Source organism: Podarcis bocagei (genome assembly GCF_964188305.1).
Source record: "Podarcis bocagei genome assembly, chromosome: 2".
NCBI classification, from domain to species: Eukaryota; Metazoa; Chordata; class Lepidosauria; order Squamata; family Lacertidae; genus Podarcis; species Podarcis bocagei.
In genome coordinates this window covers 119202988-119226217 of record NC_138126.1, presented here as the reverse complement: position 1 = coordinate 119226217, position 23230 = coordinate 119202988, and the positions used below count along the sequence as shown (strand labels likewise).

Below are 23230 nucleotides of genomic sequence, written 5' to 3'. Positions count from 1 at the left end.
AGAGTAAAGAAGGGAAGAGTCCTTTGCACATGGCTGCCATTCACGGACGGTTTACACGCTCTCAAATTCTCATACAAAACGGTAAGCTCTCAGACGCCCGTTGGTATTTATGCTTAATATTTAACAGTCTTCCTTCAGAGTTATTCACTATTCCTTGCAGTCCTTCCCAGTTCTTCCTTATAATTTGCAGAGTAACGTTGTGCCTGTAGACATTTCAGATGTACGTATTTTGTTTCACTTGCAATGGTTTACCTCGTGTATAATTTAAGCAAATTCTTTTCTTACGCTGAGGTCGGCAGTCAAAACCAAAGTCCAGTTTACTGTGAGGAGGTTTAATACAATGAAACCATTACATTGTTCCATAAAAATCAGATCTAACCCCTTGGTTTTCACAGTATTCCTTGAACCACAGAAGCATCAGTTGGTCCACGCTTAACTCATGTCCTTACTGTTCTGAAGTCATGCCCCAAATATAAGTGAGTTATTTAAAGTAAAACGAAGGCATTAGCAGTAGAGCCAAAATGACGGAAAATCATTCCTTGTCAGATCTAGTACAGGAGTTGCCAGCTGGAATTTTGAAGAAGTGCTTTGAGCATTAGTCACAAAATGGCCGCCATTGGAGTGAAACATTACACAAAATGGCTGTCTTGGCATTGTGGCATAACACAAAATGGCTGCCATATAAAAAAGCTTATCTTTCTTTAGTTTTTTCTTTTCCCTTTCTCCCGTTTTCTCTTTCTTTGGGTTTCTCCTATTTTCTTCCTTCTGACTTTGTTCTCTTTTAGACTAACTAGCTTAGAATATATATATAAAGATACTTTGTAATGGGCATGTATTTTTTATATATTTGAATAAGTATATATATGTTGAAGGAGGCATGTTTAGGAGAGGCTGAGCCAGCGCAAACAGGAACTGAGCAGGGAGACCAAGTGGTCTCCTGTGTGTTGGGGATTTTTGAGGGGATATTTACTGATACCTTTTGCGGAGGTATTGATGGGCACACTGATCTAGTACATTTCACTTCCCTTCCTGCCAAGCCAGAGTTGTCCCTTGCTTCTGGTCAGTTTGAAGAACAAATTAAATAATGAATCCTGCTTGCTTTTCTAGGCAGTGAGATTGACTGCGCTGACAAATATGGCAATACCCCCCTCCATGTTGCTGCTAGATACGGCCACGAGCTGCTAATTAGTACTTTGATGACGAATGGTGCTGATACTGCAAGGCAAGGACTTTTTCTTCTTAATGTGGCATCAGTCAGGAGGAAGATACAGTGGGTCACATTTCAGATCACTTGTAATGAATTACGAGTTCGCGTGTACCAAGCCACCGCACTTTTGCACACACATTTTGGATAAAGAGTGGTGGATGGTTGAGTGCTGCTTTCAACCTTTTTCGTGCATGTGTGTATGGAGTAACACCTGCCCTACATTAGTGATTGCAAATTCATCAATTATTTGCTTCATGCAGAGTGAAAATTTTGTACATTTTGTATACTCACCCAGAAATGGGGTTATTTCTGGGACCGCCTCTCCTGGTATGTCCCACAGAGGAATTTCCGGTCTTCAAACGAAAACATCCTGAAGGTCCCAGGCCACAGAGAGGTTAGGCTGGCCTCAACTAGAGCCAGGGCTTTTTCAGCTGTGGCTCTGATCTGGTGGAACACTGTCACAAGAGACTAGGGCCCTGCAGGATTTGACATCTTTCCGCAGGGCCTGCAAGACAGAGCTGTTCCACCAAGCCTTTGGCCAGGGCACAGCCTGACTCCCTCCTTTGGCTATCTTCATAGAACTCTAGCCCAATGGTTGCCATCAATTTGATTTGAATGAATTTTATAATGAAATGATTTTAGAATGTTGTATTATTTTATTGTTGTTAGTTGCCCTGAGCCCGGCTTTGGCTGGATATAAATTTGGCTGGATATAAATAATTTTTATTATTATTATTATTTATTATTATTGTGCTAGCGACACGGAAACTTAGTTCTGTGTTGCTGCTGGCTGTGTTTTCCACCTTGATGTCGGGTGGTGTGTGTGTGTGTTTCTCTCTCTCTCTCTCTCTCTCTCTCTCTCTCACACACACACACACACAATATAATTCTTTCTTTTGGTTTGCCAGGCGTGGGATCCATGACATGTTCCCCTTGCACTTAGCTGTTCTCTTTGGATTCTCAGACTGTTGTCGTAAGCTACTTTCCTCAGGTATGTGGATAGGACACCCCTTGCTTGTCCTCTCACTTCAGGTTTTGGAGTAGGGTTGTGTTCATAGGAAGCCACAGTCCATTCTCCATATGTGCCTGAATTCAGAATAAGCCAGTCAGCTGGGGCTGATGGGAATTGTAGTTCAACAACATCTGGAGTGCCAAGGGTTCCCCACACCTGGTCCAAGGGAGGTTGCTGGGAGGCCGTATTTTTTCGTTGTTTAGGGCAAGGGACAACCCAGAGCTTGTTGAGAAAAATAAGGTTTAGCTTATCTTGCTCTGAGGTAGACAGTGGAGTGAAATTTTCTGATTCCTTCATCTGTGCCAAAATGTGTACCACTCCCCACAGTTTTTTGCATACACATTCTAAGCTCAAATAATACACGAGCTTGCTTACTTTGCATTAAGTTGTCCATTGCACATGTTTTCTTCTTAGCTTAATTACCTTATTTTTCCATTTATAAGGCTAGGTTTTTTTCCTAAAAAATAATGTCAAAAATTAGGGGGTGTCTTATACATGGATAGGGACGCGGGTAGCGCTGTGGGTTAAACCACAGAGCCTAGGACTTGCTGATCTGAAGATCGGCGGTTTGAATCCCCGTGACGGGGTGAGCTCCCGTTGCTCGGTCCCTGCTCCTGCCAACCTAGCAGTTCGAAAGCACATCAAAGTGGAAGTAGATAAATAGGTACCGCTCTGGCAGGAAGGTAAACAGCGTTTCCGTGCGCTGCTCTGGTTCGCCAGAAACGGCTTAGTCATGCTGGCCACATGACCCAGAAGCTGTACGCTGGCTCCCTCGGCCAATAAAACGAGATGAGCGCCACAACCCCAGAGTCGGTCACGACTGGACCTAATGGTCAGGGGTCCTTTACCTTTTATACATGGATAGTGCCAAGGCTGGACTGGCGATTGGTTGTTGCTGCGAAAATAGGGGGCGTCTTATACATAGGGGCATCTTTTTCTCTCCCCCCCCCTTATACATAGGGGCATCTTATAGATGGGAAAATATGGTATATGGGCTTTGAAATCCTACCTGACTTCCTAGATTTAGGTTTGGGTTTATAGAGCTGGTATACTGCTGGTAAGGAACAGTGTGGTAGGAGAAATATAAATCATTGAGGACCACAATGTGCTCTTCACTGTCTGATAAGTAACAAGGCACAGAAGGCCCATCAACTGAACAATTGAGCTCTACACTTGTGAAGGATTATTGAGACATTTTAGAAATCTGAACTCCAGATAATAAACTTCCCATGGAAACGCTGGCCAGAGTCATGGACTTGACCATGAAGCTTAGTTCTTTGCTGTTTTCTGATTCACAGGTCAGTTGTACAGCATCGTCTCTTCACTTAGCAATGAGCATGTGCTGTCTGCAGGCTTTGATATCAATACGCCAGATAACCTCGGGAGGACCTGTCTCCATGCTGCTGCTTCCGGAGGGTGAGTAGTCAGTCAGTTTGTTACTCAGGCAAGATATTCTTCAGAACTGATCTGCATGATTGCGCTGTTTCTTATTCCTATCTCACTGGCTACCTTTGGTTAAGTAAAGAGGAGGAAAGGTTAAAAGACTGGCTTTGTTTATTTCTGTTTAACTAGGACAGATTCAGGTTTCCATTGCCTTGAAGTACTGTACAGCTGTGGTGGTGTACCGTATTTTTCGCCCCATAAGACGCACCGGCCCATAAGACGCACCTATATTTTTTTTGGGGGGGGGGAATAAAGGAAAAAAATTTTATTTCCCCCCCAGGTGCGCTGCGCTACACCAGGAGCTTGGGGCAAGCTGAGCTCAGCGCGCCCCAAGCTTCTGCGTGCCGGCAAGCAGTCCGTGAGGCCTGGGAGAGCCGCGGGGCTCTCCCAGGGCTAGCGGATCGCTGCGCTACACCAGGAGCTTGGGGCGCGCTGAGCTCAGCGCGCCCCAAGCTTCTGCGTGTGCGCAAGCAGTCCGCTAGCCTTGGGAGAGCCGCGGGGCTCTCCCAGGGCTAGCGGACTGCTTGCGCGCCCCTAGAAGCTTGGGGCGCGCTGAGCTCAGCGCGCCCCAAGCTTCTAGGGGCGCGCAAGCAGTCCGCTGCCGCCCCAAGCCTCGCGCACCCGGCAGGAGGTCCCACCTGAAACACCCACTAGTGGGAGGGAGGGACCAGGTTGACAACCCCTTCCCTAGACAGGGATCTCCATCCCAGCTAGAGGATAAGCCACACCCACAAATATATAGCTCTCTTGGGAACTGTGCTCTCAGGACAGCATTTTCCATGGATGTGGAACAGCCACAGTTAGTTAAAATGTGTGCCAGCAAAATTGAAGCTGTTATACTTCCAAAGTGTACAAAAACCTGGATTCAGGTTGACCCTGCATGTAAATACAAAGAAAACCAGTGGGTATCTGTGTGCTTCTTGTCTAGCGGCTACCATTTTGGATATCCAAGCTTTATAAACAATTCACTCTGCAATCAGGCAGACCCAGTACTCTTGGGTCAGTTCTCTCTCTTTTTTAGAGTGCAATCACATTGTTCAAATGTATTCTATTTTTTTATTTGACTTCTCGAGTGGGCACTAGGACACAACCTGGTGGGTGTTGTCTTGGTCCATTTGCTTGAAGAGGCAGAAACAACGACACCCTTGACTTGGAGGGCAGTTTATGTTTTCTGCTCTACTTAAAAATAGGACATACTTTGCTACCATTCCGCTAGCCCTTTAATTTTCTAATCAGTTGGTAAAAAGCTTGAGTGAATTGTGTGCATTTTCTGTTTTAGCAAGCCTACATCCTTGACTGGAAATCGTCCTTGATCTTTTCTGCTATCTCCTTCCTAAGAGATTGCTTCCCCCCTGTGCCTTTAAATCCTACTGAGGCTTCCCACCTTGTAAAATCTCTCTACTTTCTCATTCTAACAGCCTCTTTTGTTTCAATCACATTGTTCATGTGTATTCTATATTTGTTTTTGGCTTCTCTGCAGGAATGTTGAATGTCTTAACTTGCTGTTGAGCAGCGGAGCTGACTTGAGGAGGAGAGATAAGTTTGGAAGGTAAATTAAGAGCACCATGCAGTTTTGCCTTTGGGCAAGGAAAGGCTGTTGTTCAGTGGCATTGAAACCTGCCCAAAGGCTGTGAAGGCCTTGCACTGTGTTAACAGGAGACTGCTTTTATAAGTGTGACTCAGTGCTTATTGCACTGAGGATGAGCGTAAGGTGCTCACTTGCAGAAATGTTTTTGCTCAACCAAAGCTCAGTGCTGCTCTTTTGGGAGCAGCTGAATTAGAAGGAGAGGGATTATACATTTCTTTTCTGTTTGTTAATGCAACACAGCATTCGCAAGAGCCACTCATGCACTGGATGACGTGTCTGCTTTGAAGGTCACAGTTAACGTCCCTCTTTGGTCAGGGACTCATAATCTCAGTCTTTGTTCTCTATCTGTAAAATGGCATTTGCAGAGGAACCCTTAGGAAATGGCTGTGAGGGTGAACGCTCTACGTTACCCGAAGAACTTTTTGTTAATGAGCGATATAAAGTGGGCGTAAATAAAAGACATAGTAGATCAGCTGGGATGCAAAGGACACGTCTGCTGAGGACTAGCTCAGGACAACACAGCAAACTAACCCAGGTTAGATCCATGCAGGACCAAAAGTTGACATATTAACCCAATGGAGCCTACTCTGTTAACAGATTGAGGAAATGGAAACTCTGAACCACATTCATTGCTTACAATGCTAACGTATTAAAAGGTGCTTTGTGTTTAGTAAGTGCTTCAAGTCTCGTTTTCCCCATCCAGGACTCCTTTGCACTATGCAGCCGCTAATGGCAGCTATCAGTGTACGGTGACATTGGTCACTGCCGGAGCCAGTATTAACGAAGCTGACTGTAAAGGCTGCACCCCCTTACATTATGCTGCTGCTTCGGACACTTACAGGAGGTAGGAGAAAGGGCTGGCGGGGGCTGGCGGGCATTTGCCTAAAATGGCAGCAGTCAAGTGCAATTCTTTCACCAGAAAGATCTGTAGTAGATGCAATATTTTTCTTCTCCCTTTCTAGCACTTTTGTGGATAGAAAGTGTATCATTAAAGCCCTCATTAGAAATACAGTGAAAATTAAATAATGAACTGGTGCATTCTGGTGGTTTTTTTAAAAAACAACAACAACAATGATTTAAAATGGCAGGGCTCATCTTTGAGGCTTTTATCTAAGAATCATGGTGCTACCTGCCCAAATGTTTAGACATTAGAAACCAAAGTCAAAAATGGCGATAGAGAATTTATACTTCAGATCTTATTTGGGGTGTGCATGACTTTGCTTTCTGCTGTTGCAGTTGTTTCAGACTTTTCCCTGTCTGTAGAGACTTTAGAACATTTCTCCAAAAATAGTTAAAGTTGAAATTCAACTTGCACTATACCTTCTTGGGCTAGTGAAGTTACTTAAATGGCTACAATCCTTTTCCTACTCTCCTGTGTGATGCCAGGCTGATGAATGATGACTTCTGAAAGGTAGCTCAGGCTTATGGCAACGTCTTTTTTCCAGATCATATTTTGCTTCTATGAATTTCATAGATAAATTCAGTCGGAGCCACTGAGGTCATCAAGCTTGATCTATACTGGCTCTTTGTAACCTGTCCTGATTGACCAATATCATGCACGTTCCCCCCCCCCCCAAATTTATTCTTGCAATGGATTTCCACATGTGGGATTCCTTTGAAAACTGTATGCGGTACTTTGTTACGTGTTCCTGCACAGTCCCTCTTCTACTATGTCTCAGCAAAACTGATCTAGGCTTTCACTCTTGCAGAGCTGAGACTCATTCAGGAAACAGCCATGACACTGACGAGGAGCCACTGAAGGAGTCACGACTGAAGGAGGCAATCTTGTGAGTAGCCCGTCTTAACTTGCCTTAGCATACAGCTTTAGGAGCTCAGCTGCCTCCACACACATGTCATTTACCAACTAGAGTGACAGTTTGAATTTATCACCTCACTGCCAGTTTTTAAGTGACTGATTGGGCTTGGGCACTGGCCATTGTTAGGGGGTTCTGTCCTATTATTGTGACTTAAATCAATCAGCAGTTGGGCTTTTACCAAATCAGCGTGGGACACAGTCTCTCCAGGTTTTCTTTGCTCCTCCAGCCTCATCTTTAAAATGCACTCCAAACCTTTTCAAAATAAAAGATGCTTTGACTTTTGTTCATCTCCCCCCCTTTTCATTATTGAAACTGAACTTGAGTGGATTTTTATAAAGTGCACATACATCAGTTTAACATGGAGAGGGGAGTTCAGTAACTGCTTCTAAATCTTACATGTGTCATACTTGCATTGGGAAGTGCTTGTGATGCAGGGAAGAACAGTGGAGTTTCTTTCTACCAACTAGGGCTGCCATATTTCAAAAAGCGAAAATCCAAACACAAAAGTTGGTTGTTGCTTTTTTGAAGATGTATTTGAGCTGCCAACATACGTGCCATACAAGTTGGGTTGAAAGCAATGTTTTACACAGGGCTGCAGCTGTTCTTATTCTGTCAAACTCTGTGAATGAGGGGAATCTCCTTTCTTCTTTGAGAGTTGTGGCTCCTGCAGTACAGTTGCGAGACATTTTAATAAGAAACCACGGCAAAGGCTGTTTGAGCAGCAACTTTTAGGTCTTTCACATGCAACTGCTTCAAGGCATCTGACCTAATCTACTCACATCTGCTCCAGTTGTTTAGAGTTCTTGTTGGATAATGGTGCTGACCCCTCTCTCCGGGACAAGCAGGGATACACCGCTGTCCATTACGCAGCTGCCTATGGCAACAGACAGAACCTTGAGTTGGTAAGCTCGAATTGGGATTGGAAGAACTGGGTTGTGATTTTGGAGGGGAGACTGAGGAATGAATGTTTCTGTGGAAGTTTGGAAGAGCCATACTCTGGGGTGCAGCCTTCATTTGTATTCACAGTCAACTTGATGAAATAGGCTCTCTTGTTGAGTACCTTGTTATTGTGCACCTGGTCGCTTTGATGGAATTGAGAGCTGTTCTGAATAGAAACTGGTCATGTTCCCACTAAGCCAGGGTTTGCAACTTGTTAACCATGATGTGCATGAGCAGTGTATTGGTGCATGCAGCTCAGGTGCCCAGATTTCATTCCTCCCTTTGTTCAGGTAGGTGCAACAAACCAGAAGTCTTGGCTTAGCCTGACAACCTGCCTTTTTTGGTTTCTTTTCTGCCTAAAACAAGCCATGATACAAAGCCAGGGTTTGTTTTTGGCTTTCCAATTTCCACGAATTGTTGGTTCTGATATCAAAGTAAGCCAAGGTTCATGGTTTGTTGCTCCCAGTTGGACAAAAGGAGGAGCGAAATGGTAGCGCTTGAGTTGCAGGCATTAGCATTTAACTCATTAACATTATGGGTTAAACATGCAACGTACCTTGACTTAGTGTTAGGTGCTAAAGCAGCCGTTGTGTGCATATGTTGTGATAGAACATCAGATGCTATATAAGCTTTGAGGATCTAATCAATCCTCTCCAGTAGCACAAGCAGGCTGTTTACATGGAAACCAGTTTTAGCAGGGAGCTGCATATGTCTAGGTCCAGGGTGGAGGGCATGGCAGGAGTTTTGGCAACTCAGCTGTTGCCTTAAAACCTCTCTTGAATGGTTAGATGGATATCAGTTTTGCTTAGGATCTGAGTAATAGCTTTGCACAATCAGTGTATGAGAACAATGTGATCTTTCTCGCTGACGTGTGTGTGTGTGTGTGTGTTTGCAGAAAATGTTAATGCCCCAAATGGCTTTTATGAAATAGACAAAGTAATATCTATCAATAAATTGTGGCTGATCCAAGCCCCCAAACAGCATAAAACAGTGCCTATAAAAATAAAGGCAGCAGCAACATAATAATTTGAGCAGCAAAGAAATAAGTAAACACAGTCAAGAGTCCACCGGAGAACCAACAAATTAGCACACATCTTGCTCTATAAAATGCACAGAGTTAAAAATGGTCTTAGGTCACATCAATAAAAATAGTGATTTCCAATGGACACTAATCTGGTATTACAATGACTACCCATTCTGTGTACTTACAGTGGGGGAAACCACTTAACTGCATTTCATATATTAAAATGTGTGAAATACTTTTTTTAGCCAGAGTTTAGTCTCGGCATAAGAATTCTTAATGCCTCAAGGTGCCTTAACAAAGATAGCAAAGTAAAACAGTGGTGCCTCGCAAGACGAAATTAATCCATTCCGCGAGTCTCTTCGTCTAGCAATTTTTTCGTCTTGCGAAGCATGGCTATTAGCGGCTTAGCGGCTATTAACGGCTTAGCGGCTTTAAGAAAAAGGAAACAAACTCGCAAGAACTCGCAAGACGTTTTCTCTTGCGAGGCATTCGTCTTGCGAGGTACCACTGTACTGTTACCGTTGTGCTACTGAGATACACTTGGAAAGTGTATTGGCATTCCAATTTTGAGTTTTAAGCATTTGAGCATATGATTGCGGTTGTCTAGGTTGCACTTCTAGACTCAACAGCCCATCAAGCTTTTTTTCTGCTTGGTAGTCCTGCGAATGCATTTGGGGGTTGGTGGAATGCTAATTTCCTGCCTGGGGAAGCTAAAGACTGCTGGCATCATTGCTGCTGCGGGTTCTGGAGGCTAGAAGAGTTAAAGCATTTGAATGGACGTGAATGGACATTGTGCCTTTTTGGTTTGTAGCTCCTGGAAATGTCTTTTAACTGCCTGGACGATGTGGAAAGCACCATTCCAGTCAGCCCTTTGCACTTAGCTGTAAGTATATCTGTCATAAATCTGGCTTTGCAAGGTTGTGGGCTGTGTCTTGGACTGTAAAAAAACAGCAGCTTGTACAGTGAAAGTGAATGCTAAAATCTAGGCAAACGCCAGCAAGTTGGTTGGTTTTAGGCTCAGTCACACTTACTAGGGAGTGAGTCCCATTGAAATAATTATTTATTTACTGCTGCTTGGTGGGTTTTTTAAAAAATTATTTTAATTTGAGTGTCTGGACGCGGTTGGAGGATGGATGGCGGCTAACAGATTGAGGTTGAATCCTGACAAGACAGAAGTACTGTTTTTGGGGGACAGGAGGCGGGCAGGTGTGGAGGATTCCCTGGTCCTGAATGGGGTAACTGTGCCCCTGAAGGACCAGGTGCGCAGCCTGGGAGTCATTTTGGACTCACAGCTGTCCATGGAGGCACAGGTCAAATCTGTGTCCAGGGCAGCTGTTTACCAGCTCCATCTGGTACGTAGGCTGAGACCCTATCTGCCTGCGGACTGTCTCGCCAGAGTGGTGCATGCTCTGGTTATCTCCCGCTTGGACTACTGCAATGCACTCTACGTGGGGCTACCTTTGAAGGTGACTCGGAAACTACAACTAATCCAGAATGCGGCAGCTAGACTGGTGACTGGGAGCGGCCGCCGAGACCATATAACACCGGTCTTGAAAGACCTGCATTGGCTCCCAGTACGTTTCCGAGCACAATTCAAAATGTTGGTGCTGACCTTTAAAGCCCTAAACGGCCTCGGTCCTGTATACCTGAAGGAGCGTCTCCACCCCCATCATTCTGCCCGGACGCTGAGGTCCAGCGCCGAGGGCCTTCTGGCGGTTCCCTCATTGCGAGAAGTAAAGCTACAGGGAACCAGGCAGAGGGCCTTCTCGGTAGTGGCGCCCGCCCTGTGGAACGCCCTTCCAACAGATGTCAAAGCGATAAACAACTACCTGACATTCAGGAGACATCTTAAGGCAGCCCTGTTCAGGGAAGTTTTTAACGTGTGATATTTTATTGTATTTTTGGTTTTTATGGAAGCCGCCCAGAGTGGCTGGGGAGGCCCAGCCAGATGGGCGGGGTATAAATAATAAATTATTATTATTATTATTATTATTATTATTATTATTATTATTATTATTATTATTATTATTATTATTATTATTATTTTAAAAAAGTAATCATGCTTGGGATTGCACGGCATGTACCGTAGTCAAAAAGAGGCAAGCGGTGCAAAATGAACTAAAGACTGATCTTGCTTCCAGGCCTATAATGGTCACTGTGAAGCCCTGAAGACACTTGCCGAGACCCTGGTGAACTTGGACGTGCGGGACCACAAAGGGCGGACGGCTTTGTATCTTGCCACGGAGAGGGGCTCCACGGAGTGCGTGGAGGTGCTCACCAGCCATGGTGCTTCTGCTCTTGTGAAGGAGAAAAAGAAGAAGTGGACTCCCCTACATGCTGCAGGTGAGGGCATGACATTTCCTCGGATGCTTGCTTTTCATGACTGCTGTCGCAAACAAACCTTGAGCACACAGTAGGTTTTTGCGGAAATGGCAGTTTGAGAAACGATTAGAAAAAGGGAAGTTGTGTACATAGTACTATTCCCCCCCCTAGTTCTTCCTCTTACATTTCTTACAGCTGCCTATGGGAACACCGATTCCCTACATCTTCTCATTGACAGTGGGGAGAGAGTCGACATCACAGATGTCATGGACATCCATGGACAGTGAGTTTTTCCATTGGCTTATATATGTTCATCGTTCTGCGTGTTTGGGCTGGAAGTCCTTCCTTCTGTTCCTGATAAGTTCTTTTCGCTCCTCAGGGGTCCCAAACGGTTATACGAATAAATTCTAATTAGAGGCGTACCTTGGAAATCGAACGGAACCCGTTCCAGAAGTCCATTTGACTTCCAAAATGTTCGAAGACCAAAGCGCGGCTTCTGATTGGCTGCAGGAAGCTCCTGCAGCCAATCGGAAGCCCCAGAAGTCCCCTTGGATGTTCGGCTTCCAAAAATAGTTTGCAAACTGGAACAGTCACTTCCAGGTTTGAGGTGTTCGGGAGCCAAACGTTCGGGAACTAAGCTGTTCGGCTTCCAAGGTACCACTGTATAGGAGCTTCCCCTCCTTTGTGCAAAGCCATGAAACAGCAGCTTTCTCGTAGTAACTTACCCACCAAGGCCTCACCTCTGCCGCTTTTATGTTCCTCCTTCTCCAATAGCTGAGAATAGCACTATGGATCCTGATGGCTCCTTCTCCTTGATTTGCAACAAAAGTCCTAAAAGACACCTAGCCCCACTCCTGGCTTTGCAGCAGCCCTTGCTCTGACTGTTATTTCTGTTTAGAACCCTACTTGGAATTGAAGGCAGCCCTGATTCTGATTTTTCTCATTCTAATTGTTGGGGTGCTGCCTCTGCACCTTTCCTTATCAGTGGAAGACCCTTAGGCCTCTAAAACGGGGCTGAGCCAAATGTTGCTATGCCTGAGCCATTATTTCTTGCCTCCCAGAACCCCGTTGATGTTGGCGATCATGAACGGCCATGTGGATTGTGTCCACCTCTTACTTGAGAAGGGATCCACAGTGGATGCAGCAGACAGGAGAGGCAGGACTGCACTGCACCGGGGGGTGAGTAGAAAAAGCTGCTACTGCATTCACAGGCTATAGTAACATAGCCTTGCAGCGAGCACTACATGTGCTTGGCTGCACAAGGGAAGGAGAACCAGTGGCCTTTATGGTGTTTCTGGAATCCAGCTCCCATCATCCCCAAGCCAGCCTGAACAGTGACTGGGGATGATGGGAGATGTAACCCAACATCCTCCATAGGGCCGCCATCTCCCCCTTCCTGCCCTAAGTTGTCCTTCAATAACTTACATTGAAAACCAAATTAGAGACTTCATCACAGAACATCCCAAAACTTCAGCCAGTCAGAACGCACTGGCTCATCACAGTGGCCGGATGATACTGAAAGGTACCGTATTTTTGGCTCTATAAGACTCACTTTTTCCCTCCTAAAAAGTAAGGGGAAATGTGTGCGTCTTATGGAGCGAACGCAGGCTGCGCAGCTATCACAGAAGCCAGAACAGCAAGAGGGATTCCTGTTTTCACTGCGCAGCGATCCCTCTTGCTATTCTGGCTTCTGAGAGTCAGAATATTTTTTTCCTTGTTTTCCTCCCAAAACTTGTGGTCTGGTGCGTCTTACAGAGCGAAAAATACGGTATATCCTAGACCAGGGGTGTCCAAACTTTTTTCAAAGAGAGCCAGATTTGATGAACATACGTGATTGATTGAAGTTGTTGAGCTCTGCTTGCAATTTTACCCCAAAGTTCTTGGTTTTTTGTGATTGAAGATGTTGAGCTTTTCTTAGGATTTTACACCAGCAAATAAACTGCCACAGGGGCTGGATTAGGCCCCCGGACCAGACTTTGGACATGCCTGTCCTAAACTGTTGGCAAAGAACTTCATGTGCCAGACAGAAGCAATTCAATGCACTTTGGTTTGGGAAGTGAGGTTAGAACAGGATGAGAGAGAAAAAGGAGAAATATTTTTCAGTTGTTTACGGACTCAGGATTTGCTCTAGTAAATAATGGGTTATGGGCTGGTGGTATCAATTTACAATGTCATTAAAAACCGTTATAAGTAACAATTGACTGCTGTGTCTGCCTTTGCCATGTCGTAAGCAGATGTCCTGCTGGTTTCAACGTGCCACCAAAGAGAAGCGCCCCTTTGCTATCCTGGCACTGCCAAGATTCCTTTATAGTAACCCAGCGTTATCAGTATTTGGCTTGGGCACATTCTTTCATCATTCACTGTTCTTTGCTCACTCCCAGGCTGTGACTGGCTGTGAAGACTGCCTTGCAGCACTGCTGGACCATGATGCCTTTGTATTGTGTCGGGATTTCAAGGGCCGGACCCCGATCCATTTTGCCTCGGTGTGTGGGCATTCCGAAATCCTGAAGACCTTGCTGCAGGCAGCGCTCTCTACTGACCCTCTGGACTCTGTGGTGGACTATAGTGGCTACTCACCAATGCACTGGGCTTCTTACAGCGGTACGAGTTATGCCTGATTCTGAGTGTTCTTTTCCTGTGCCAAGGCAGAGAACCAGTCCAACCGGGGTTCTGTTCAGTAGGGCCACTAATAGGATACTCAGCATGTAGCAGGTACACAGCTCTCTACATATTCTGAGTACAGAACTTGGTTCTGCAGATAACACCCCTCTGAGAGACGCATTCCCCTGCTGGAAGTGTATGTCAGTCTGTTGCAGCCTGGCTCATTAAAGCAAGCTGCAGAAACTCATAGTCACCACCTTCCCAGTTTATGGCTGTTTTGTTGATCTGGGAGACGGCCCAAAGGGTCTTTTCAAGTCCTTGGACAAAGGCACCTCTTGATTCTGCTCATCATAATTTCATAGTTGTTGAAGGTCATTTGATAATGCCTTCTGCCTCTTTTCTCCCTTTGCCAGGGCATGAAGATTGTCTTGAATTGTTACTTGAACACAATCCATTTGCATACCTAGAAGGAAACCCCTTTACTCCATTGCACTGTGCGGTGTAAGTCTCAATTGGTCCTTTGGAGGGTGGGACGGGGTGTGGAAGCAAAGACCAAAGTGGATGTTTGCTTTTGTGATGAGTGGCTGGACTTCTGTGTTTCTAAATAAACTATCTCAAAAGATGTACCTTAGGCCTGGAGCATTTTAAATACAGTGGTGCCTCGCAAGACGAAAAGAATCCGTTCTGTGATTCTCTTCGTCTAGCGGTTTTTTGGTCTTGCGAAGCAAGCCCATTGAAGGATTAGCGGATTAGCGCTTTTAGCGGCTTATCTGCTGATCAGATCAGCTGATAAGCGGCTTAGCGGCTTAGAAAGGGGGGGGAGGGGGAAAAACCAGCAGGAACTCGCAAGACATTGTTGTCTTGCGAAGCAAACCCATAGGAAATTCGTTTTGCGAAGCACCTCCAAAACGGAAAACTCTTTCGTCTAGCGAGTTTTCCGTCTTACGAGGCATTCGTCTTGCGGGGCACCACTGTAATAAGCGATTAGTGCAAGAGACCCTGTTGTTACATATAGTACATTCTTAATGAGCCTCCATCACAGATAAACATCTAGCCCTGCAGTTTGCCGTGGCTTCTCCCAGACTGCGTAGCATCTCATGAAGTGCTGATTGTTTTTTGCTAGAGATCCTTAGCCCCCTCTTATAACTATAGTTTCCCTGCCTGGGTGCCATCACAGGCAAGCCAGTTTCAAACCTGTTTAAATTTGGAGCATATTCACACCCTAAATGTTATATTCTAGTTAGAGCAATCTTGACTTGATGTTTTTCTGTGGATGCAATCTTCATGGGAACCACTAGAGGGCACATCTAACCTGCAGAACTCTTCCTTCACCACAAGCAAAATGATGAGTCAGTTTTAGCAGTTTTCTCCCAGAATGTGCAAGCTTTACAAGGAGTGGGTAGCAGGACCGAATAGCAGACTGCTCTGCTGACCTAGTTCTTAGCTCTTACTTAGTTCGTTCTACCAGAGAAGAGAGTTGAGGTCAGGATACCAAAGTTGTACCCCTAGTTTTGATAGTGTGAACACCTAGAAGGGGTCATTGTCCCCAAGTATTGTGGTCTCTCTGGATTGATTGATTTACCGTTCTAGTCCACCCTAACCTAACAGCTCAGAAATATGATGCAACCACATTAAAATATTATCAAGTCTCCATTACATCTAGCTTAGCCTTGACCTCTGAAAGCAACCCAAACCAGTAGGTCTTGAAGTGGTTTTGAACAAGGTCCAGGTTTGCATTGGAAGAGTTTCCAGGGACAGGTAGTTCCATAGCTGACAGAAGTCACTGAGAATACTTTATTTGTGTTTTAAAGTTTTTTGTGTGTTTTTACGGAAGGAAGATTGGCAAAAAATAATAATTCCTTGTACATTTCAAGTTATAAACAGCATTGGAAAATAAAAGATCAGCAAAGATTACAATTCCAGAGCAGTGTCTTCCTTGTTTTTCAGTGGCTGTCTCCAAGGCTACCTTTATAAAACTGCTTTATACCAATTCTGTTGGTTAATCTGTCACAGTCACTTCTGACTGCCGCTGGCTCTCTAGGGCTGGGGAACCTGTGGGCTCTCTGCAAGTCCCATCATCCCTGCCCATCGACCATGCTACCTGGGGTTGCTGGGAGCTGGAGTCCTACAACACTTGGAGGGCCCTAGTGTCTCAAGGGGAGGCCTTTTCCTGCCTGAAGTTCTTTTTAAGCAGAGATGCCACAGATTGAAGCTAGGATCTCCTGCATATGAAGCATGTAATTTGCCACTGAGCAATAGATGTCCCCATACATGCCGCATTCTGAGCTCCCTTCCCTTTCGACGAACTGCAGAAGAAGATAAATCCAAGCCACGTTAGCTCATTTGCTTCTCCCATTTTCTTCCTTCTGCAGAATTAACAACCAGGATGGCACTTCTGAGATGCTTGTGGAAGCATTGGGTGCCAAGATTGTTAATAGCAGAGATGCCAAAGGAAGGTGAGTGAGTGTGCAGCCTTGTTGATTGTCGTTGGTAGACATTCTAGGTATACGGTCCCCTCTGAAACTCAACAGTCATCAATGCCTAGGCCATTGCTAGGATAGGAAACTTTGCTTCAAGAATTGACAAAGATGCTGGAGGAGTTGTTAACAGGGTGCAGACGAGGAGTCCCTCAGATTAGCAATGTCAGGTGATGCTAAACTGAAGCCTAAGGTAAAGGTAAAGGGACCCCTGACAATTAGGTCCAGTCGTGGCCGACTCTGGGGTTGCGGCGCTCATCTCGCTTAACTGGCCGAGGGAGCCGGCGTACAGCTTCCGAGTCATGTGGCCAGCATGACTAAGCCGCTTCTGGCGAACCAGAGCAGTACACAGAAATGCCATTTACCTTCCCACCGGAGTGGTACCTATTTAGCTACTTGCACTGGTGTGCTTTCGAACTGCTAGGTTGGCAGGAGCAGGGACTGAGCAACGGGAGCTCACCCCTTCATGGGAATTCGAACCACTGACCTTCTGACCGGCAAGTCCTAGGCTCTGTGGTTTAACCCACAGCGCCACCTAGTTACTACTAATCTGGTTCAGTTCTCTACATTGCTGCCAGTTTCTTAGGGTGGAAACAGACATTATGGTGGTCATAAAAAAAACTCTGGCCTTGCATTTCCTCCTCCGCCGTTTCACCAGAAAAGTGGTGTTATTTAACCAACAGCCAGTTAAGCGGAATGAGGGCAGGATAACCTGAGTGTGATGGTTTCACATAATAACACCTGCAGCATGTTTTTGAGCAAAGAGGAGGTGCACAGCTTCTAAAGAGTGAAAGATGATGCTTACTTAGCAATGTTCACAAAACGGCACATGCTGGGAAAAGTTGCATTGTTGCTCACTTGATGATGTGACAGGCACTGCTCAAGCTATCCCTGTGAGATTTGGGCAGCTACATTTCACACAGCACTAAAAATTGCAATGCATATGTTAGTTGGGGTGGGGGTTTGCTTTCCTAGTGGCAAAATTCTGCTGTGTTAGTGCTGGGGAAATGGGACATCCCTGTGGTAGAAAAGCTACCCTGGGGAAATATTAATTTAATAAGTTAATTCAATAATGATGATATCAGGGTCTTTAAAAGGAGTATTAGCTGCGCTCTTGATTGAGTGAAGAAACAATATTCTGAAGAGGTGTTAATTCAACAGGAATAAAGGTGGAATTTGGAAGAATGCCAGGGTCTATGCTTGTTAAAGGCATTTGGTTTTTTCCCATTCCAGGACCCCCCTTCACGCTGCTGCCTTTGCAGACAACATCCATGGTTTACAACTGCTTTTGCGCCACCAGGCTGAGGTAGACGTGACTGACCAACTGGGAAGGACCGCTCTTATGATGGCTGCTGAGAATGGCCAGACCGCAGCAGTTGGTGAGTAGAGAACCCATTACATTTATGCCTCCCTCCCCCTTTTTACTTTTTACTGAAGTATGTCACAGTTTGCACCAACTCTCACTTGGCATCGCCACCTATTTTCAGAGTTTCTGCTGTACAGAGCAAAAGCGGATCTAACTGTGCTGGATGTCAACAAGAACACAGCTCTTCACCTGGCCTGCAGCAAGGTAAATATCCAGGGAGGACCTGCAAGCGGTATTCCCCCACTCCTTGCACCACCCACCTGTCAATCACCTAATTTCAGGTGATTCAACTTCAATGGAATAATTAGTGCATTCATATTTGAAAGGAAAAACCGGGAGCATGTCCTAAGGGCATTCCAGATTCTTTCTTAATTAAGCAATTTTGGAATTTATTGCCTTTCTCGGTTGCTGCAGGGCAGTTAAAAAAAAAAGACAATTAACTGTACCAGAGGCTGGAAAGGAAGAGCCAGAAGCACTTACTGCGTGCTCAGAATTCTTCCTTTCCTCATGGGTTTATGTGTCCTGCACTTTTTTATTTCTTATGTTTCTATGCTGCTTTTCATTCAAATGACATAATGGAGCATAACAGAACATCGCAAATGCAGCATAAATCATATAGAATAATTAAAAAATCATCAGTAAAACAATAACAATCTATAAAACACTATTTTAAAAAGCATCTAAAATAAAAAGCTGAACAGCACAGCTACAACAAAGGTTACTCCTTCCCATTTACAAGCTTGCTCTAATTATAACTACCATAATTTCGTCGATTTGCACAACATAGCAAGCCGTACTTAGATGGAATTTGTGCATGGAGATTGGGGAAGGGGGTGTAGCTTAAGAAAGGCACCTGCCTTCCAAACGAATCATTCCTTTAAAGAAATTATCTTTTCTTTCCAGGGTCATGAAAAGTGTGCCTTGTTGATTCTGGGGGAAACCCAAGACCTTGGCCTTATCAATGCAACTAACAGTGCTCTGCAGATGTGAGTATTTGTGCAGCTGGTGGAAACGAGAGACTGTTTGGTTCCCCCTGCCTTTCCTTGTTTTCCTTCTTACCAAGTACATTCCTAGCAATGAGACAAGGGTAGGCATCTGGTTAGTCGGCCCTAAAAAAAAAAAAAAGTCTTCTGCGTTTGGACGGGCGCTCTACATCTGTGAGTAGACATGGAAAAAGAAAAGCAATTATTTTGATGCTCCTGGTCTTAAAGATTTTCACAGCCAGGAATGTGGGTGGTGTGATCTTATGCCTCACCCATCTTCTTTTGAGATACTCGGTGTATGAGCTTTCTTGTATGAAAAGGGGAGGCTAAGCTAGCTGAGAAATCAGAACTCTTGTTACGTAACTCCTCAGTGTTGGGGAACTAAGAGATCTTCTGTTGGACGTTTGTCACGGAGCCCTATTATCAGGGTCTGAATAACCTCAGCACACTAAGCCTTGGAAGTCTTCTGCTTGGTTGTATTTATTTCTTTAAAAAATTCTTTACTACCCTTGCAATCATTAGGAGCTCAAGCCAATTAATAGTAATATAAAAATCAGGTGGGTGTGCTTGTTGCGTAAGATAACAAAGATAACTATACAGATAGAAAGTTACATATACAAAAGTAATACTAATACAGTGGTGCCTCGCAAGACGAAATTAATCCGTTCCGCGAGTCTCTTCGTCTTGCGGTTTTTTCGTCTTGCGAAGCACGGCTATTAGCGGCTATTAACGGCTTAGCGGCTTTAAGAAAAAGGAAACAAACTCGCAAGACGTTTCGTCTTGCGAAGCAAGCCCATAGGGAAAGTCGTCTTGCGGAACGACTCAAAAAACGGAAAACTCTTTCGTCTAGCGAGTTTTTCGTCTTGCGAGGCATTCGTCTTGCGGGGCACCACTGTATACTGCATTATGGTGTCTAGTATCAAAAATCTGAAAGGCTTGATGAGAAATTTTTAAACTTTGAGTCTAAAACAGTGATGGATTGCAGCCTGGTGGACCTCACTTGGATAGTAGGTCCCTCTGCTGCATCACCACCAATTCTGTGAAAAAGATTCTGTTTACAAATTCCCAGAGCAAAATTTCCCACAGAAGTGTAATCCAGAATCGTATTTTCCCTAAAGAATGAAAGGTGGGTAGGGGGCTCTTAATGCCATATGCTTTTGAAAACTATTGGAATGAACACATTGCAAAAAGCAATTTGAAAAGCCTTTCCAACTTTCACAGAACATACTGCAGGATGAACTACAGATCTCTTTGACCCACAGAATTAAATGTTTACATCAGGCATAGGCAAACTCCGGCCCTCCAGATGTTTGGGACTACAATTCCCATCATCCCTGACCACTGGTCCTGTTAGCTAGGGATGATGGGGATTGTAGTCCAAAACATCTGGAGGGCCGGAGTTATTGGTAAAACCTATTTGGTGTTTCACAACTTTCTGACCAGTTGCAGGAGCTTAGCCAGACCTAGTAGAGTACACGCAGAATCCACGGAAGCAATTGGCGACTTGGCTGCAGACAGGATAGACGAAGCAGGAACCAGGAACTTGTAGTTAGGTGTTTATTATATACAGTGGACTATTTACAGGAACAAAACACAGATCTTTTGCTAGCTCTCTCTGACGCGACTCACAACTCCTCCACTGATACAGAACTCTGAACACTGAAATACTGAACTAACACATTCCAGTTAGTAGGCCATTAATTACAGTGGTACCTCGCAAGACGAACGCCTCGCAAGACGGAAAACCCGCTAGACGAAAGGGTTTTCCGTTTTGGAGGCGCTTTGCAAGACGAATTTCCCTATGGGCTTGCTTCGCAAGACGACAGCCCATAGGGAAATATCCGGGACAGCGGGGAAGCGCAGCGCGTCTTCCCCACTGTCCTCGGACCTCCTCCGAAGCCGGGCGGGGGGGCGGGAACACCTGCCCCCGCCGCCCCGCTTCGGAACGCTGCTCCGAAGCCGGGCGGGGGGGCGGGAACACCTTCTGAAGGAGGGCGGGGGGCGAAAGTCTTTGTCCCCCCTGCCTGCCTTCCCAGGGGCTTTTACATCGCCCCGGACAGCGGAGAGGTCCTCCGCTGTCCCGGGGCGATTTTAAAATGCCGCCCGCCAGCATTTTAAGTTCGCCCGGACAGCGGAGAAGTCCTCCGCTGTCCCGGGGTTTTTTAAAATGCTGGGGGTGGGAAGAAAAGCCCTTGTTCCCCCCCCCCAGCCTTCAGAAGAGGTCGGGGGACAGACTGTCCCCGGACCTGGTCTGAAGGCGGTTTCCCTAGGAACGCATTAATTGATTTTCAATGCATTCCTATGGGAAACCGTGCATCGCAAGACGAAAAACCCGCAAGACGAAGAGACTTGCGGAACGAATTAATTTCGTCTTGCGAGGCACCACTGTATCACTCCCTTTAGAGAGCTTGACCAATCAGGGAGCGGCCTCCATGTCTGTTATCACCAGGCAGACTAACTCCTTCAGATTGCCTTCTGGCTGTCTGCCAAACCTTAATTGACTGTGTGAGTAGCTGCACGTACACAGTTTCCCAACAAGAGTTTTACGTGAAAATCCTCTGATACATTCCTCTCTTGGAACACGAGTCAGATAAACTTTGTGAATGCCCTCATTTCCAAGAGACGCATTTCTCACTTCCTCTCCCAAGCTTCGTCCAGTAATGCCTTTCCTTTTCTCTTCCTGCCATTCACAGGCCGCTCCACATTGCAGCCCGGAATGGACTGGCCTCTGTGGTTCAGGCTCTGCTAAGCAGAGGTGCCACTGTGCTTGCTGTGGATGAAGAAGGTGCGTATTTTCACACCTGGAAGCCCTTCCGGATGAGCGGGGTCAGATGCTCATGTATATATGTTGGCAAAATCTGTTGAGTCTACATGGGCAGGCTGGTTGGAGGGGGGTGTTCATGTTTACACACGTTCTGTATTTTTCTTTGAAATGGTGTGAGACCATCTCCTTCCTGTTCCCTTTCCATTCACTCCAGATGTCATGCTCTTAATCTGTTGGCTGGTGGGTTGGTGGTGTTTGTGTGACACAACACAGTGCAGCTGAACCAGGAATGTATGGCTTTTCAATTATTTTTTTAACACTTTCATTGCTGGAGGAAGGTAGCCCTTGATAGAATTTGAGCAATCACCGAGTTCCATAGGATTACGCCGATGGCGCTCTAAAAATGGTTATCAAAGCAGGATGATGAAATTTCAGAAGTTTGATGTACAGTGGTACCTTGGTTCTCAAACTTAATCCGTTCCGGAAGTCCGTTCCGAAACCAAAGCGTTCCAAAACCGAGGCACGTTTTCCCTTAGAAAGTAATGCAAAACGGAGTCATTCATTCCAGACTTTTAAACACAACCCCTTTAACATGAATTTTGCTATCTAAGGAAACCATTGATCCATAAAATTAAAGCAATAGTCAATGTACTGTACTACAAAATAAATAAGACAGTATTGTAGATGATTTAAAAATTAAATTATTATTTTTTCCTTACCTGCACTGATGATGGTCATTGTTTGTTTGGATCAATCGATCAGTAGCTTCACTGGGTTCCACACAATCACAAAAACAAATTAACCGAAAATGCCTCAAAAACAAAAACGCAAAAACAAAAGCACCAAACTTAATTCATTCCGGAAGTCTGTTCGACTTCTGAAATGTTTGAAAAACAAGGCGCAGCTTCTTATTGGTCCTGGTGCCCAAGAAGCAATAGCCGACATCCGTATTGGACATTTGGCTCTGAAAAACGTTCAAAAACCAGAACACTTACTTCTGGGTTTTCGGCGTTTGGGAACCAAGGCGTTTGAGAACCAAGTTACCCCTGTATTCCATTGGTTCAAAGAATCCCTTGACACTTGTGCTCTGTTGCAGGTGGTTGGTGGGGTAGGAAAAGTGAGCTTCAACCACTGAGGATGCGCAACAACCAGAACGTAACATTTCCTCTCAGGATCTTAGAGAAATGGTGGCCATCTGTAGGGAGTTCCTGTGCTCTGTCTGAATGTATCTCTTAAGCAGGAGTTGTGTATACAAAGGGGGCATGGAAATGTATCCACAGAGTATGATCTCTTGAGTGGGTCAGGTCACGGACTGAGTTTTACCACTCCTTTTTACATACATACACGCAGAGAGAGAGAGGAGTGCAGAGAGTTGCTGTGCAGGTGTTGGCCGGATAGCACAAAGAGTAGTTTACAAGGAGCTTTCACATAGTCAGTGTTCAGAGTGGTGATAACACGACTTACCTGTAGCACTAGTGCAGTTACGCCACTTACCGTATTTTTTGCTCTATAAGACACACTTTTTCCCTCCTAAAAAGTAAGGGGAAATGTGTATGTGTCTTATGGAGTGAATGCAGGCTGCGCAGCTATCCCAGAAGCCAGAACAGCAAGAGGGATTGCTGCTTTCACTGCGCAGCGATCCCTCTTGCACCTCTGGCTTCTGAGATTCAGAATATTTTCTTTCTTG

The 23230-nt window shown here is 45.2% G+C and overlaps 1 protein-coding gene across 1 annotated transcript in view; it reads left to right on the top strand.

Moving 5' to 3' along the window:
• ANKRD52 (ankyrin repeat domain 52) overlaps positions 1–23230 on the top strand; it is a 69222-nt gene that overhangs the window by 30425 nt on the left and 15567 nt on the right. Inside the window, exons 9-27 of the mRNA XM_081181606.1 lie at positions 3–81; positions 1108–1222; positions 2116–2198; positions 3518–3635; positions 5143–5211; positions 5954–6094; positions 6960–7037; positions 7858–7969; positions 9842–9913; positions 11172–11373; positions 11548–11635; positions 12414–12531; positions 13734–13953; positions 14367–14454; positions 16326–16409; positions 17664–17809; positions 17918–18000; positions 18700–18782; positions 21473–21564. Of these exons, the coding sequence (XP_081037732.1) occupies positions 3–81; positions 1108–1222; positions 2116–2198; positions 3518–3635; positions 5143–5211; positions 5954–6094; positions 6960–7037; positions 7858–7969; positions 9842–9913; positions 11172–11373; positions 11548–11635; positions 12414–12531; positions 13734–13953; positions 14367–14454; positions 16326–16409; positions 17664–17809; positions 17918–18000; positions 18700–18782; positions 21473–21564 (2071 nt within the window). The remainder of the gene's footprint in view (positions 1–2; positions 82–1107; positions 1223–2115; positions 2199–3517; positions 3636–5142; positions 5212–5953; positions 6095–6959; positions 7038–7857; positions 7970–9841; positions 9914–11171; positions 11374–11547; positions 11636–12413; positions 12532–13733; positions 13954–14366; positions 14455–16325; positions 16410–17663; positions 17810–17917; positions 18001–18699; positions 18783–21472; positions 21565–23230) is intronic.